The 17,388-nt window shown below is 42.9% G+C and overlaps 1 protein-coding gene across 1 annotated transcript in view; it reads left to right on the top strand.

Moving 5' to 3' along the window:
* The window catches only part of sema3fb (sema domain, immunoglobulin domain (Ig), short basic domain, secreted, (semaphorin) 3Fb), a 59,364-nt gene extending 41,976 nt beyond the window's left edge, over positions 1-17,388 (top strand). Inside the window, exons 7-19 of the mRNA XM_030778745.1 lie at positions 492-585; positions 2,486-2,605; positions 2,892-3,031; positions 4,686-4,800; positions 10,625-10,694; positions 11,960-12,104; positions 12,412-12,634; positions 13,764-13,852; positions 13,966-14,007; positions 14,636-14,793; positions 15,127-15,194; positions 15,515-15,648; positions 16,740-17,388. Coding sequence (XP_030634605.1) covers positions 492-585; positions 2,486-2,605; positions 2,892-3,031; positions 4,686-4,800; positions 10,625-10,694; positions 11,960-12,104; positions 12,412-12,634; positions 13,764-13,852; positions 13,966-14,007; positions 14,636-14,793; positions 15,127-15,194; positions 15,515-15,648; positions 16,740-17,168 — 1,827 coding nt within the window. The 3' untranslated portion in view covers positions 17,169-17,388. The remainder of the gene's footprint in view (positions 1-491; positions 586-2,485; positions 2,606-2,891; positions 3,032-4,685; positions 4,801-10,624; positions 10,695-11,959; positions 12,105-12,411; positions 12,635-13,763; positions 13,853-13,965; positions 14,008-14,635; positions 14,794-15,126; positions 15,195-15,514; positions 15,649-16,739) is intronic.

The following is a 17,388-nucleotide window of genomic DNA, read 5'->3' as shown; positions in this document are numbered from 1 at the left end:
CCTAGGTGAAGCTTCAGGGTGTGTCAGCACATGTCAGTGTGTCCTTCCAACTCCAGAGTCCAAATACCTGTCAATCACCTTTCATTGCAGAGCCTCTGGGATGCCAAACATGCATTGAGCATCAATCATCCATCTTCTAGGGCACTGTTGTTTTCACTGGGATGGATTATAGGTGTCAGCAGCAGCAGCAGCAGCAGGGCAAAGCCGAGAGATGATTGGTTGAGAGATGGTTGATATATGAGAACAAACACTAACCTTTTCGTTTACTCACACGAATTGCATGTTTTCATTGGAATAACAGAAGTTATCCGTGCTTGTTTCAGTCTCTGTGAGAAGAATTCGTTGAATACCTCAACCACCCAAAATGTCTTAAAAATGTCAAAGAATCCAGACCTGAGGGGAAAAAAAAAAACACCTTGACTAATCCGATATCACGACAGAGGGATATGGAGAATTGACGAATTCATATTTCTCATGCATGTCCATTTCAGGAATATATATTCCATTTGGAACCAGGCAGAGAGGACTCTGGGAAAGGAAAATGCTCCTATGACCCCAAGCTGAACAGCGTCTCTGCTTTGATCAGTAAGTACTATCTCATTTGGTCACGTTTTGAACTGAGAGTGGACCAAAAAAGAGTCAGTCAAGTCTCCATGGAGTGTCCAGTAACTATTGAAGACATTTCAGTTAATGCCCCTTGCACTTGTTCCCTCTTGTGTCCAACTTCTAAAAATGGTTCCCTTTCCCCCCCGGGAACGCCACTTTAATGGCCACTTAGTTATGGTTGGCTTTGTCAAAATGTTTTACAGCTAAACTTTGGTCCAAAGAGACAGAATGGCCTCTCCATTCGGCACTTCTTTCCCACAGGATGAATCACAGAGGAATTTTGATTACCATCTTCTCATGAAACAATAAGAAAGTTTGCCAACATGCGGTTAGAATGGAAATTAATGTAGACATTCTGCTACAATTGGTCAGTTTTTTTTTGTCCAGAGTATCCATTCCATGATGGATTTGCCACTTTTAATGGGATACACAGGCATAAAAAAAACCCAGAGAATTGAAGTTCCTTTATTATCCTGTTGATGACTCTTCGTAATGCATTTGCCTTGTGTGTCGCAGCATTATCATACATCGTTTGATGCGTTTATGATTCACCACAGGAAGAGTGTAGATCTCTTTTTGTCTAGTTCTTCTTCTTCCACTGGATCAGTGAGACGCGGTCAAGGCCTGTGATTGCTGCTACAATAATTTTCATCTGATCTCTCTTGGGTTGAAAAGCACTCGTCATAAATCACAAACTGGGCATCTGCTAATATTAACACTCCCTCCGTTTTACCCGTTTTCAATCATCTTGTGAGCTCTCCACCAATCAAAAACACACGACACAGGCTTTAAACCATGACTTGCAGGGAAGAGATTCAGTTAGTATCACAGTTTCATATTTATCCCTTCGTCTCCTAAAAGCTGTACCTTTCCCACTGGTCCCTGTAAAAAAAAAACCCTTTTCTGATATGACTGGACTTTAACAGAAAATAATCAGTCACCGTAGGCTGGGCGGTTTTCTGCCTTCTCATCTCCGTCACCCCACCCTCACCCGACCCCACGCCATCTTTCTCTCTCACTCGTAATGCCCTCCTCCCCCCCCCCCCCCCCCCCCCTGCTTTGCAAAGCCGCCAGCTTCATGCTGAGACACCTGCTCATGTGTCCGGGCGGACAGCAACTGGACCGGGTCCCTTCAGCCTCCCTACTGCTTAATGAGGCTTGGCCTGCTCCACTGCCTCCTTCCACTCACACACACAGCTCTAAATCGGGCCAAGCAGTCTGGCTTGGGAAGCCACCTCCAACCTTAAGGGGATTAGTGGAGTCAACATGTATTATGGTTTGCGGTGACGTTGTAAAACGGCTGAATAAGATATCAGTGCCCTTACGTGATTCAGTACCTTAAAGTAGTGACTCAATAGCGATGACCCCTTTTTTTTTTTGGTTTATTGATAGATGCTATGTGTTTGTAAGTATTTTTGTGAGTGTGTTTTATAAGAGAGTCAAGGAGAGTGAAGGAGAACGTTAAAAAGACTAAAGGAGCAATGACATAGACTGCCCTATGAGGTTAGTCTTTAACTATGTGAGTTGGACATGCACTATGGGTTGAGCTGAAGCATGTGGAAGGGCACCTGGCTCAGGCTTGGAACAGGAGGATCTGAGAGTGTAAGGAGATCGTCTAAGCTTAATGCCAAGGAGAGGGATGGCACCATATCAAAGAGTTAAAAAGAATGCATTAACCTATTAATCTTTCTCTCTCTCTCTCTCTCTCTCTCTCTCTCTCTGTCTGTCTGTCTATCTGTCTGTCTCTCTCTCTCTCTCTCTCTGTCTGTCTGTCTGTCTCTCTCTCTCCCTCCCTCCCTCCCTCCCTCTCTCTTTCCCTGTCTGTCTGTCTGTCTGTCTCTCTCTCCTTCTTCCTGTCTTTTTTTTTTTCCCTGAATAGATGGCGAGTTGTATGCTGGGGTCTATATTGATTTTATGGGGACGGACTCGGCTATTTTCCGCACGCTGGGAAAACAGACTGCCATGCGAACAGACCAGTATAACTCCAGATGGTTGAATGGTATGTGCCCAGATGCCATCTTTCTTGATGCCCACATTTGTCATTTAGGAATGTGGTGATTAAAACTGGATGGAGAAGCACTCATCATAATGCCACATGAGTCTTATATAAAATTAAGACAGAACTATGAACAATTTGCCATATGGATCATTCTGTATATATATATATACATAATATACACATCATTGTCTGATAAGTGCTGAGAATACCAAGAAAACTGATCCGTGGTCTGTATATTATTGTGTGTATAACATATGATTTACTTTTGTCCTTTTCTCTCTCTCAGACCCTACATTTATCCACGTTCACCTCATTCCTGATAGTGCCGAGAAAAATGACGACAAACTCTACTTTTTCTTCCGTGAGAAGTCCTCAGAGATGGGTCAAAGTCCTAAATCCCAATCTAGGATTGGTCGCATCTGTCTGGTGAGTTCTGGAATTTAGTGGTTTGAATAACAGTCAGGCAAAAAAAAAAGGACATATTTTAGCTCCAAATAGCTCTTTTATTTTTCTGAAAAAAAAAGGGAAAAGAAGGAATCTGAACCACACCAGAAGCCAGAGCTGAAACACTGACAGTTGGGTTCAGGTTAGAAGGTTTTGTGTTTGCTTAGCACTGATCTGCTGGAATCCACATATATTTAACCCTCCTGTGTACAATGCACCTCTCTGTACGTCGGGGACCTAACCCCGTGACCTTTGACCTGTCCAGCAGTGCTAAAATAGAAGGAAGCTTGTGGTGTACAGAAGGATATGTGAAAGCAAGTTGTGAATCAGGTTGCCAAAACCAGACTTTTTGCTATAATGCTGACATATTGTAGGGTTTACCCTTGGATTCTTTAATGAGAGTTTTTGGTTGATCTCTACTCACGATAGCAAATGTAGTGGATCAGTGAAAACAAATAAACAGGCAAATAGCTCAGTCTCCCCGGACTAAATACAGTGATTGTGCAATTAGTTATTGAGTTTAGTTTACTCTCACTCAGAGAGCTCTGTTTATCTAGTGGGGCCTGCTTGTGTGTGTGTTTGTATATGCGGTGTGTGTGTGTGTCTGTGTGTGTGTCTGTTTGCGTGTGTATGTGTGTGAGTATTTCAGTTCATGCCTCTTGTGTGTGTGTGTTTGTGTGTGTTTGTTTGTGTTCATGCTTAAGAAATTGTAAGTATTCATCTTCACAGAACTGTTTGTATCTCTGTGTGAGTGTGTGTGTGTGTGTGTGTGTGTGTGTGTGTGTGTGTATGTGTTCGCATATCCTTGCACATTCACATGCTTGTGTGTGTGTGAGTGTGTGTTTCGGTGGTGGGGGTGTTTTTATGTGTGCTTGGTCCAGACTTACAGCCGTTCAGCCCTGTGTTTATGTGAGGAGGTCAAGCAGTGACCCTACACAAAAAGCACCCCCCTTCCACCACCACCTCTCTCCCTCCCCTCTCTCCCTCCCCTCTCCCTCTTTATGTATTGGGCTCCAGAGATGCTGCTCTCTCCTCCTCACGTCTGAATCCATCTGGATGCCATTCTCTTATTCCCAAAAAAAGAAAAAAAAAGAATTAATTACTACAGCCTGGGATTCCTTCAAATCCACGAAGCACAGTCAGTAAAATGATGAGTTCACATTCCCACCAAACAACAGTGAGAGATGTGTCTTAGAGTCAAATTTGAAATCCACGGCCATTAGAATAATGCGTGTGGGGAAAAACAGTTAGCCACGGCAGTATATTTGAGGTATATAACCCCTGCCGGTTACCTTGTGTGTGACAGAGTTATATCTGCTGTAAATAGAATTTGTGTTGGGTAAGGAGCGATCCACTAAATTACAGCCACCGTGTTTCCCTCAGTCTCAGCGTGCTGAATGTTGGCTCTGAGCCACAGCAGATGGGAAGCACTCTAAATAGGAAGGGGACGGTGTTTACCATCTCATCCACTCGTAGCTAACCGTTCCTGAAGATTTCCTGTCCTCTCAGACCTCCTCTTTTCTTTATTGCGATTCGTGTTTAGGCGAGTGCCGGCGTAAGCTTGATTTTCTGGTCAGACGAGGAGTGTTACTGAATTCTTGTTTGTTTGTTGTCGTTTTGTTTGTTTCCTTTATAGAACGATGACGGAGGCCACTGCTGCCTCGTCAACAAATGGAGCACGTTCCTGAAGGCTCGGCTCATCTGCTCCGTCCCCGGGGCCGACGGGATCGAGACGCATTTCGACGAGCTCCGTGAGTGTCCCTTTCTGTTTCTTCCTTACGTTCCTTCTCGTCTTCTTTGCCTTTTCTTCTGTTCGGTCTCCCGTTCATCAGTTCTTCGCACCAAAGGGTTGAACTGAGATGAAGAGGGATGAAATGCCAGTAGCAGGTCTCGAAGGCTTCGGTTTATTCTGGCGTCAGGCCAAACAGGGGGATCGTTTGAAAAGTGTGTGAATTCGACTGACCACTGGGAGGAGGATCTGGTTGCTGTGGTCTGGCTTGGCATGTTTTGTTGGGCCTGCACCACCTACTCTGGCTCCCAAAAAGTCTGACCTCACTCTTAGCCACATACCACCACCTGCCCAAGAACTCTCTGCCATCTGGCCTCGTCGCCCATTTCGCTCCATACTCTCAACTCTCGAGAGGCTCATACACCAAGCTGGAATGGGAATCGCACACTCTCTCCTAGTTGTTATTTTCTTTCAAGATGTTTGAAACAAAAGGCTCCTTTCTAAAAGACTGGAGGTGTTAGTGAAATCCTTCTGGTTGTAGATATACTCGAAGTGCAGGGACCACAAGCAACAGCAGATGGAATCGGATAACCGGACAGGAATGTCAGCTCCGTTACTGTCCCTGCGGAGGCTACTACCTCCCCCCCCCCCCCCCACTTGCCTTTTTCCTTTCTGTCTCTGTTTCACATTAGCATTTTAGTGTTGGTAAACTCTGAATGAAACGAGTGACTTACACATGTCTGGATTTGATAATTACCTGTTTTTACCCTCAAAACAAAGTAAATTTCAGGTGACACATTTTCTCGACGTATAACAGTCTCCAACATGAGTAACCGTTTGTCCTAAAACAAGTTAACAGTACAGATTCTGTCCATGGCTAGTATGCCTGTCTTAAATCAAGTTGCTTGTTACTTTGGAACTACCCACTGTACCAAATGTTCATTCAGAACCTCTGCTCTAACCACTTCTGCTACAAATTATCCCATCTATATGTGTGTGTGTTTGTGTCATTTCCTTCATAAAAAAACAAAAAAACAAAAAACGATCTATGGTCTGAATTTCCAGAGCTGATGAGATCATGGCAATGACAGAGAATTGCCTCCTCTGTCTAATTTTTACAGGTGTTTTTTCGCTCTTGTCCATAGGAGAAATTACGAATAGATTTCACGTACTTATTAGCAAATGGCAGCATTTATTAACGGGGAGTCTGCAGACACGCGTATGCTGAGCACAAAGTCTACAGCGGGGTGTGGCGAGTTGGCAATATCTGGAGAGCAGCTCAGGGTATTTCTTTTATATGTCTGTAAAGCGTATAGTGCAACTTGGACTGTGAACATTTCCTAATGAAGAGGAGAGGAACTTTCTTCCATTAGTCTGTCGCTCACTGATCTTGAACAGAGGAAGAGGCCTGAGCCAGTTATAGCCCTGTGTCTCCGCTCAGCTTGCCTCATTAGCTGAGCCTGGTGTAGTGTAAAGTAGGTGAACCTTGTTCTAACAGCAGATGGAACTTGAGGAGAAAAGTTTCACAGAAAAGACAGACACGGAGGAAGCTAACAGCGATTCTTGACATCCTGTTTCCTCATCGCTCATTTCTCGAGAACCTGCAGATATCGTATCCGTACATCACGGAATGTATTATTCATACTGTCAAACTTTTTATCGGCAGAATCGCAAATGCTTTTATTGGAATGCACTGTCATTTCAGTTTAATGCAGCAGTGGAGCAGATGTTTTTGGGAGTGCTGATCTATCAAAGCATTTTTTTTTTTTTTTAACATGTAGAAAAGGACATCAACTTCTTTGTCTTATAGGATCATTTTATCTTCCTTCTTCTAACACATCTTTTCATCCACTTTATTACTTGACTTCGTTATGTTTATACAAGTTTAGAAGCCAAAGTTAATGATCTGTAGCTCTTAGAAAGGAAGCTTACGTCTTCTGTTAGAAGTCGTCCATCTCATCACGTCCCTGGTGAATGTGTTCAGTTCGCCATCATCTTGGTCATGTTGAACAAATTTTTAATTTGTGCTTAGGCTGGTCTGGGCAGAACCACTACGGCCGGAAAGTCAAGCCAAGACAGAGAGGAGGTATTTTTCTACCCTCTTAGTCAAGTGGGAAATAGGACCCTTGAGGTCTTTGTCCAAGTCTCAGAGGATGTACAGCACACAGCTGTTGTCCTTATGTAGTGGAATTATGCGTGCATACCTCTGGGTAAGGATGTTAAGAGGTCAGGGGAGTTTGTACAGTTGGAAAATATTAATGATTTGGCAGTCTCAACCCAGATGCCCCACTGTTTATTGAAAATGTAAGTATGTGCCAGTCAAAGAGAGAGAACACTGCTATTTATTTCAGTTGTTAGGATTTTTATCCCTCTAGATGGACTCGAACCAATACGATGAAGTAACACACAGAAAACTGCTCTTATGAGTAAAATGTCCAATGTAATGTGTAAAAGGAAAAACCTTTGGTACCATAAAACAGTCCACTCAATAGAATCCAACTGTAAGGCTGACAAAACCCAGTGCAAATGACACAATAATTCAGGTCAAAGAACTCATTGACATGTCTGTACCTCAGTCATTTGATATGTCATGTACATGTACACGATATATGGTATATGCCGTGTACAAAAGACCGCTCAGATATGTGTGCTTGTATATTGAACACATAGGACAAGCCAGAGAGAGAGCAAGAGAAAGAAAATTGTATGTATTTAATCTAGGTGAATGTGTCCAGTTTAGGTTCAACAGAATATCAGTACTATCAGCATTCATCAGCGTCATATAAGCATCATATAAATCAGATGTCCCTCAGTCAAACGGGGCACCTTTCTTTTAATTATGAATAGGACTTATGTTATTAATGTTTAGTTACAGTATAATAGAACTTAGTGGGAATTTCCCATTAGGATATAGAGGAAAACATGTATACGTCTGTGTGTGTGTGTGTGTGTGTGTGTATTAAAGATTTATGCTTGTGAGTAAGATGAAAATGCACTCTCACAGATGCAACCCTTCTGCACATGTACATGGCTGAGCAGAACAAACGGCTGGCCAGTCTATACATGCTAACAAAACAATAATCCATCCCTAGACACATTCCCCTCCCATTACGGTGATGTCGCTCAGCTGAGGTACGCTGAAAGACATGATGAGAGTTGGGTTACTCCCCTGTTCCTATCATGTTGCGAAATTGTTTTTAATGCAGGTGGAACTGTGAAAGTGGCTGAGAAATGTGGACATGTACCATGAGAAGAAGATACTGTCTGATTCTCAGAGACCATCTGGTTCAGCTCAGCATTTAGAAATTAATTTCAGAAACATTCATTATAAACACCTGAGCACAGACATAAAATGTGTGTGTGTGTGTGTGTGTGTATGTGTTTGTGTGTCAGAGAGATAGAGAGAGAGAAAGAGACAGACAGACAGACAGATAGAGAGAGCTCTTGAATGCAGGCAGGACTCCAGCAGAAAATAAATTCTTCCGAAAAAAACGAGAGCTTTTATTGCTTTACAAAAGTAGATGGGGGGAAAAGGACAATACCAAAGTCTGGCTCTTTAAAAGACTCATATTAACATCAGTATTCAGTGGAGCCCTCCCCTGGAGCTGTGCTTTTTTGTATCGCAGTAATTTTCTCTCTCTTTACCCTCATAATTGACACAAATATATAAAATACTGCTGTGTGCCTCTGCTGTTGGCATTTCAGGGTGTTTTTTTTTCCGGAATGATTTTTAATCAAGTTAAAAAAAATGTTTGATTCGTTAATCTATAATTTGAAAGAGCTGTAGTCTCTAAACCTCTTCAGGAAGATCTAGCGAGTCGTAGTCACTCATTCTGTGTCTGCAGAAATCCATGACTATTTCTCTCTCTGGAATGTGTGTGTGTGTGTGTGTGTGTGTGTGTGTGTGTGTATTTGCATGTCCAAACGAGTGTGTGCCCCTTAGTGACTCTGTGCCCCGAAGTGACTGTGTGTACGTGTGTGTGTGTGTGTGTGTGCGTGCGCGCGCGCGTGTCTGTGTGTGTAAAGGGGGTCATTAAGGACGAATAAGAACCATATGCCAGGCTCCTCGTTATCCTCAGCTCTAGAAGCAAGATCATGACCACAAACTGTCCCCAGAGAAGTCTTGACTGGCACCTGGTTCATGCCTACACACACTCCCTCACACACTCCCTGCAGTCCCCATTATGTTGATAGACTATGTTCACCTCATCTGTCAATCTTATCTCCGCATTCTACAGCCTCATCGCAGGCGTTTTTGCTGGCGGCTCTCAGAATCTGTGCTCCACCACTCTATGGCTTCATTTAAACACAGGAAACATGCATTTTATGAGGCAAAAAAACTTATTTCCTCTATTTTATTTGACACATGTCAGTTTTTCATTACTTTATGGAGCATGTTTGGAGTTTCTTTCTTTCTTTTTTTTCTTTTTTTTAATTTTAGAGCCACAATTATTACATCCATACTTCATTTTATAAGGCGCTGAAACTTTATTTCCTATTACGGTACATCTTTTCAAAAGGTACTTGTTTTTCTCCTTTTTTTGTAAGAAAACGGGGCCTCTGTTTCATGGGTAATGTGTAATTTGGCTCCATTTCACTTTTGGTTCCCCTTAATAATCCAAATAATCACCTGAACACGAAAAGAAGCGTGGAAAACATTTACAGGATACAGTACAGTCTACCCCCACCCCTGTCACTGCAATACAGTCAACTCTAATTTAATCTTCCTCTGACAGGTTAAATGGCGTCCAGTAGCAACCAGGGGTCCTCAAAATGTGCCTGTGGTAGTCCGGGGGGGCGGGGGGCGGGGGGGGGGCATGCTGTAGCAGCCCTAGGGGGAAATGAGAAGTGTGAATAACTCCGTCCTATTTCTACCTCGTTTCAAACCTGGGAGAGACAGAGTTGGCATTTATCATGCATTTAACCACTGTGTTGGAGACTGTTTTACTGTAGCCGACGGGCTTCTTTCAAATACATTGGTTCGGTTGCCATCAGCCCGTGTGTAATCTCTTTCTCTTAGGCTGTAACCACAGTCAACATCATGTTTTTTTTTTGTTGTGTTTTCATGTTTGTCTTTGGCTTTCATTGCCTTGAACTGGTGGTGGAGCCTGTCATTCTTCGCTGGAATTGACACAATTGTCAGCAATTCTCTCTGCTGCTTGTTGTGGTATCTGGAAGAGTCTGGTTTTGATAAGTGTGGTTTGAATGGAAGCAGCTTTTTTTTTTTGACTCATGACATGATTCATAAATACGATTTCACAATCGTGCTGCTCCAAGTGCCGTACAGTTCTTCCTGTGGGCACTGTTGAACAGGCAGAAGGCTTCCTGTTCTTCAGTATTGGGTTGAACTGGTTTACACCTCCGCTTTTCCGTGAGTAGAGACTCCAAAAACAGGAAGAGGCCCTGCTCATCTCCTTTTTTCATCCTGGATCTGACCCTCAATCTTCTGCTGATCAGACCAAATTCTGGTCTCACGCTCTCTTTGTTAAACACACAAAGCCCTTCTGACCTTTACTTGTACTGTGACAAGAAGAGAGGAATGTTCAAAAGATAAAGAAAAAAAAAAAAGACAAATGAACATGTCATTTCTCTTATGTATTCATTCCTGTCCTGCCTCGCTATCTTCTGGGCTTTCAATGCTGATATGAAACTTCCAAAAAGACCCCTTTTTAGTCACTTGAGAGCTGTATTTTCTCCATATGTTCTCTCAAAAGAAGAGCTTCAGAAAGTTTGATTGATTCAAGTCCAGCAAATATTGGTATTGAGCCGCGTGTGTTCCCGGGATGTTCTGTTTTTTCAGCCTGAGCTCCGCTCACTGTCGTGTTATTCTGTGTTTTGTTCCACAGGAGATGTGTACATACAGCCGACACAGGACACCAAGAACCCTGTCATCTATGGGGTCTTCTCCGTCTCGGGGTAAGTGGGTGACCTGTTTTCCGGACTAGTTAGAAAGGGCCTCCCTCCATCAGGAAACATCTTTCGCCATCTGTACACACAGTAGACTGTTTTTGCTGGGGGATAGTGTTAAAACATCCATCCGTGATTCCGTATGTCTGTCCACTGGATTTCTCTGTGTGTGCGGTGTGTGTCCTGTGTACAGTAGGCTACAAAGCATAAAAGAGGAAGTCTGCTGCCTTGAACAGAAGAGGGGCGTGTTGTTTCCTCAAGAGTAGCAATCTGGTTTTCCTCTAGGAAACTTTTGATTGATTGCCAACTCTAAGTACCCTTAACAGCCCATAGAAACCACGCTAGCGTGAGGAAGTTGTACCATTGCTCCTCCTGTGAGAAATACGCAGGAATAAAGGCAAAAGAGCTGACGAATAGCTCAGTATACACCCATGATTCCACAAGCAAGATTCGATAAGAACTCCATCCTGACAGGTTGGACAAGATGAAGAAGCCTGGTTGGTGTATGTGGGATCTACGAATGTGAAAAAGGGTTGAACTCATCTCATGCCACTCCCTTTAGCTCCCTCGACTCTTGGCTAAGCAGTCCGCGGATGATTAGCGGCAGCGGTCCCTCAGCTTTATGCCATTACAAACAAGCTACTAATCATGGCACATAAATGTTTCAGAAATTATTTTGATTAACACAGCTGTCGGAAAATTGTAACTTCTATCTGGTTGGATTCCCTCCTTTAGGAGAAGTTTTTAACATGGGCTTAGTATCTAACAGTTACCTGGGCATGTGGCAGTAATTTTTCTTTTTTTTCGATCAATGACCTAACATGCATTCAGTAAATCTACCCTGCCAATAAAATTTCTGAATCTTTTGTATTGAATAATTGTTGCTTGTTTAATGGCTAAGAGTTGAGAAACACAAAGATGTATCAAGTGCAAGGTTTTTCCCTTTGATTAGTCACCTGGTTGGGACTGTTTTCAGTTGTTCTCAAAGGATGCAGGAAACAGCACGATCTTTTGCTGTTGGTCTCTCAGACAGCATATGGAGTTATTTTGGCAATATCAAGCCACAGAAATCGCACATTCAAACATTTAATGGATTTCAAAGTGTAAATACTAAAACACTGGTGAATACTGGTCTACTGAAATAGAAGAATTGTGTCAGTAATTTCTTTACACGGCAGTGAGTCTTACAAAGAGCCAAATGTCAAAGAAGAATGAACTGCACCTTTAAGTGGTTCACTAAAATTATTCTCTTTCCTCTCTCTCTCTCTCTATAGGTCTGTTTTCAAAGGTTCAGCGGTTTGTGTCTACTCCATGGCGGACATCCGAATGGTATTCAATGGACCTTTTGCCCACAAGGAGGGGCCCAACTACCAGTGGGTGGCCTATACTGGCAAAATCCCCTACCCACGACCGGGAACGGTGAGTCTCACCCTTTCGTGACCCTGCCTGTGTGGATACTTGGCCAAGCTGGCATGACACAAACTTGGAACAGACTTAGACCCCAAATACAAACCATCTGCCTTCACAAGAGACATATTAAGACATATTAAACACTCAAACACTCCCGTATTGTATCTTATGAACAAGAGTGCTAAAATCTGCTCTGGAAGGTGGTTTCTCAAGTTCTGATGCTTTGGAGCACTTGAGTGCTTTTTCAGACATTATTGCTACATCTCGTAAAGGTGTTGGGGTTTCTCTGTGCCTAAAACTCATTGTGGTTTTACAGTGTCCTGGAGGAACTTTCACTCCCAACATGAAGTCCACCAAGGACTACCCAGATGAGGTTATCAACTTCATGCGTAATCACCCCACCATGTATAATGCCGTGTATCCAGTGCACAAGCGCCCCTTGGTGGTAAGGACCAACGTAGACTACGAGTTCACCACCATCACCGTGGACCAGGTCACCGCAGCCGACGGCAACTATGAGGTGCTCTTCTTGGGGACAGGTGAGCTTTTATCATCTTGCTCTTTTCTTTCATTGTTAACTGAGACCTGTTTGGGATCAGCAATGTGCTTTATACACAGAGACCCCATATTTTGGTAGGATTTCAAAGGATTTATCACAAAAGTTTCTGAAATCCTGGTTCCTTGCTTGTAGCTCAGCAGAGTAAGTCATGCATGGCCAATTCCAGTTTTGACAGTAAAAAGTATCTGAGTTTTCCCTGACCTCACTAAAGACACAAGCCTCTCTGCCCTGTTTTTCCCCAGGCGCTTCCAGTCCATTCAAATCTACTGTAACTCCAAAACATTTATCAGATGCAATGCCTCTGACCCATTTTGTTGAAAAGAATGTCCAGTCCAAAAAGAAAAAAAGTTTTCTTTGCATTTTTCATCTTGATAAAAGCTTTGAACACTGTACCTCAAGGGCAAAGTAGCTACAGTTTGAGGATCCATCGAACCTAATCTCAGAGCTAATGTTACAGAACTCCCTCATTTTTCTTTTCCTGAAGCTTAAAAAACTCTTATGACATCATCCTGTTGCAAAAAAAACAAAGTCAACGTGCTGCACATTGCTTTCCTCATGGCCCTCCTTTGTTATGCTCCAAATTTGTTAAAAAAAAAAGAAAAAAAGACTAATGGATTTTTGGGCAACTGTGCCATGCCCCAGAAGGCAAAGGAATGTTTTCTCTTTCAGCTCCTGTCATACGGGTGTATTCAGTACTTAGGTTGGAGGTATTACTCCAGCCATTATAAATCTCGAAGAATGCTTGCTTAGGAATGCATTAGAAACCAAAATCAAACGTGCTTTTCTTCAGGGGCAGGCTTCTGGAAATATCAACATTTGAGGGGTTTTTTTTGTTTTTTTTTTTTGGAGGGGAAGGCATTTTGAGGTGTAGAGCCAAAAATGAGTTCAGTACGCACAACACCATGAAGAGATAAGGACAAAGGACAAAGTTGTAAAGAAACAACGGTCGGTGCTCTAGACTAGAAAGTTAAATGTGTTCAAATCCGTGGAGCAGTTGTAAGCTTATCATGGAGAAACACTAGGAGGCTGTTTAAAAAAAGGAAGAGAAAAAAAAATAATGGTCTTTCACCATACTTATGACAACTGGTTGTTAATCTTGTGACCCACAGATAAAGGAACCGTTCAGAAAGTTATAGTCCTACCCAGAGATGACTTGCAAACGGAGGAGCTGGTCCTGGAGGAGGTCGAGGTGTTTAAGGTAAACTCACAGTCCCTCTTTCAACTGCTCCTTCTGCTGACTCACTTTTAATAGCTTTGTCTGTCAGGACACAGTTTTTCACATTTGACACGGTTTTTCCTTTCGTGTCTCAGGTCCCGACTCCCATTACCACGATGAAGATTTCATCCAAGCGGGTAAAGAATACGATATTCGCTCTTCTTTATAGAACGTTTCACAAGCCCTAGTGTCTTCAGTAAAATTCAGAGCCAAAAAAAGTGAATAGAATCACGTTTGGGACCTTTATATATAAATTCATTGACAACATGTGCTTCATGTATAACTGTTATCTGTCCACTTTTTTCCCCTCTATAAATCATTTTCACTTTTATTGTGGGAATGACAATATGAAGAAGAATATGGAAAAAGCATAAAAGTTTTTTTTTCAGTGTTGTCTCTCGCTGTGATTAAAATAGTTGGCTTCAGAAATGACATGACATCATGTAAGGACACCGATCAGATTTCACAGACTCTGCCAAAATGATTGATTCAAAGCAGCTGATCTTTGAAAGAGAGGTGTAAAAAGTGTCCTGGCCCAGGGAAGCCTTGAGCTTCACAGCGGTCTTTTAGCAAACAATATAATCTGTAAATGCAATTGAAATTTAGTTGATGTTAGCATATAGATGCCAGCACATACTCCCATATCTGTCGATTTCCGGAATCCACGGTATAGTTTAGCCTGCGTGCTGAGCTAGTTACGATTGACAGCTGCAAATAAATGGAGGGAGACGAGGAAGGGCATAAAGATTTCTCTCTGTTTTACAGCAACAGTTGTATGTCGCGTCGGCGGTGGGCGTCACCCATCTGGCCTTGCACCGTTGCGATGTTTATGGGGAGGCGTGCGCTGACTGCTGCCTGGCTAGAGACCCCTACTGTGCCTGGGATGGCAAGTCCTGTTCACGCTACTCGGCCTCTCAGAAGAGGTAAAGCTCCAGCAAGCTCTGTTCTCGTAAACGTTCGCTGCACACCGTTTTTCAAACGGGTCCAACGCGCTCTAAGACCACAAGGATCCAATACGCTCCGTTCTCTAAGTTTAATGTCTCTGTAAGCATGTGCTAGAAACACAACACGTACTGATCTGTATTGTGTGTATCCAGTGTTGTTAAAAAGAAAGTACATCAAAAAATGTGCTTGTTATTTTGACTTTGCAAGTTTGCAAAATGTATTTTGTGTTGCCTGAGTTGTTTTTAGCTGCAGTATGCCTTTAGACCACTGACGATAAATTATTCCTTTTGGCGACGCTCATTGCCTTTTAGACGAAGCAGAAGACAGGACGTGAAGTATGGGAACCCAATTCGTCAATGCAGAGGTTACAACTCCAATGGTATGTCTCGTTGAAGAAGACACCCGTAAAAGAGCTTCCTGCTCTTCTTTCATGTTTCAGATTAGTTTTAAAAAGGCTTTCCAAACTTCCTCTGTTGGGACACAAAGAACTGCAAATTGTTTTCTCATCTCTGGCTCCCAGTTCATTAGATTGCATAATCACTTAGCTCACGCAAGCTAATGTTTACAGTATAATTAGGTGTTTTATTGCTGTGTCAGAGCAAAAATGTGCAGCCTTTGCCTCCTTGGGGATACAAATGGAAAGCAATTTAAGAGGCGTCTTTGGAGTGATTTTTTGCTTGTCTCTTGCCTGTTCTACAGCCAATAAGAACACGCTGGAGACAGTGCAATATGGGGTGGAGAGCAGCAGCACGTTTCTGGAGTGTCAGGCCAGGTCTCCTCACGCGTCAATCAAATGGCACCTACACAGGGACAACAGTGACAGGAGGCGGGAGGTAAGAGCACAGAGCGCCAAAAGGAGAAAAACACTCGCATCTTTTTTCGCTTCGTTGTTCTTCAGCCATTGGTATGTGTTTGGATGTTTTCCTCTCAGATAGTCGTTGTCAGATGAGAAGAGCAATTTGTCTTCAGGCTTTTGAAAAAAAAAAAATTGTTATCCTGTTTGCGTTCATTAATATGTAAAACAAATATGAAGAGCTGTGTGCCTAACGACTAGCTACTGTCATTTGTCACCCTCAAGGAAGACTCTTCTGTTTTATTATCGTTTTATTGGATTTTCTGTTCAGCGTGGTACATTCCAGGTTGCATATCTCACTTCGAATACAAGCGCTTGTGTTACACACCCAGAACATAAAACCTGTCAGCACCAATGAACCCTGAGGACGTGTAAAGGGATATAAAACAATGGAGCGATTTCGCAAACACTCTTCGTTTAAATGGATTTCAGCGGTAACATAATCACTGTCGGGTTATTAGTCATATTAGGCAGGAAGCTATGAACTGCACTGATAGACAGTTATGGAGTGGAAGCAGACTGAATGCACGCATGGGCAGGGCCAGAAATTTCTGGAAATAATAGCTCGTTTTTTGATATTCATCTCAGACCTTTTATACTGCCCACGGTGAAACTCGTCAGTAGGACTTGGCTCGCCTGTTCTGGTCTTTTGTCTGACAGGTCCAGACTGTCTCCACTTGCCTCTTATTGGCTTTTACAGAGTGTACTAATCTCATTGGTCTTTACAGAGTGTACTAGTCTCATTGGCCTTTACAGAGTGTACTAGTCTTATTGGGCTTTACACAGTGTACTAGTCTCACTGGTCTTTACACAGTGTGCTACATGTACATTTACATTCATTCATTCATCAGATGCTTTTATCCAAAGTGACTTCCAAGACAGGCAGAGTACAAACCAAACCAATTCCACTGGCCTATACACGGTGTACTAGTGGGGACAAAGATATTGGATTTGTAACTGAGACCAACAACTTGACACAGGCTGATGGGATTTTCAACCTCTCTCTCTCTCTCTCTCTCTCTCTCTCTCTCTCTGTCTCTCTCTCTCTCTGTCTCTCTCTCTCTCTCTCAGGTGCGCTCTGATGGCCGTGTACTGAAGACCGACCAGGGTTTGCTGCTCCGCTCTCTGCAGACCTCAGATTCCGGTGTATATGTCTGCACGGCCACTGAGAAGAACTTCAAACACATTCTGGTCAAGCTGCAGTTAGTGGTGCTCTCCAGCCAAGCCGTGAACAACGTCCTGGTGGAGACGGGAAGACCTGCAAACTCTCAGCTGCAGTCCAGCGCTTGGACACCCAGTGCTGGCCAATACAAAGACCTCTTGACCATCCTCAGCCAACCAGAGATGGGTCTCATCAATCAATACTGCCAAGACTACTGGCAGCTAGGGGACCCACTGCTGGGGAACATCAAGGCTAAAGACCTGAAGGAACTGAAGGAGCAAAAGAAACCACGGAACCGTCGGCATCACGACGGGGAAACAGAGGAGGTTGAGACATGAGGAGTTCAGTGAATCCTCAGTACCCTGACAGCATCCCAGGGAACACGGGAAAGACTCAAAAGAGGAGAAAAAAAAGATAAAAATGAAAAAAAAAAAGAAAAAATCAACATGGTCAACTTCCAGTGCGCTAAACAGAACTTCAGAAGCAAAAAAAAAAAAAGAATTAAAAAAAAAAACAAATAAATAAGCAAACAGATGTCCCTTTTAACAAGTAAATTGA

The sequence above is a fragment of the Chanos chanos genome, chromosome 6, assembly GCF_902362185.1.
Source record: "Chanos chanos chromosome 6, fChaCha1.1, whole genome shotgun sequence".
In the NCBI taxonomy this organism is placed as follows: Eukaryota; Metazoa; Chordata; class Actinopteri; order Gonorynchiformes; family Chanidae; genus Chanos; species Chanos chanos.
This window is presented reverse-complemented; position numbering and strand designations above follow the sequence as displayed.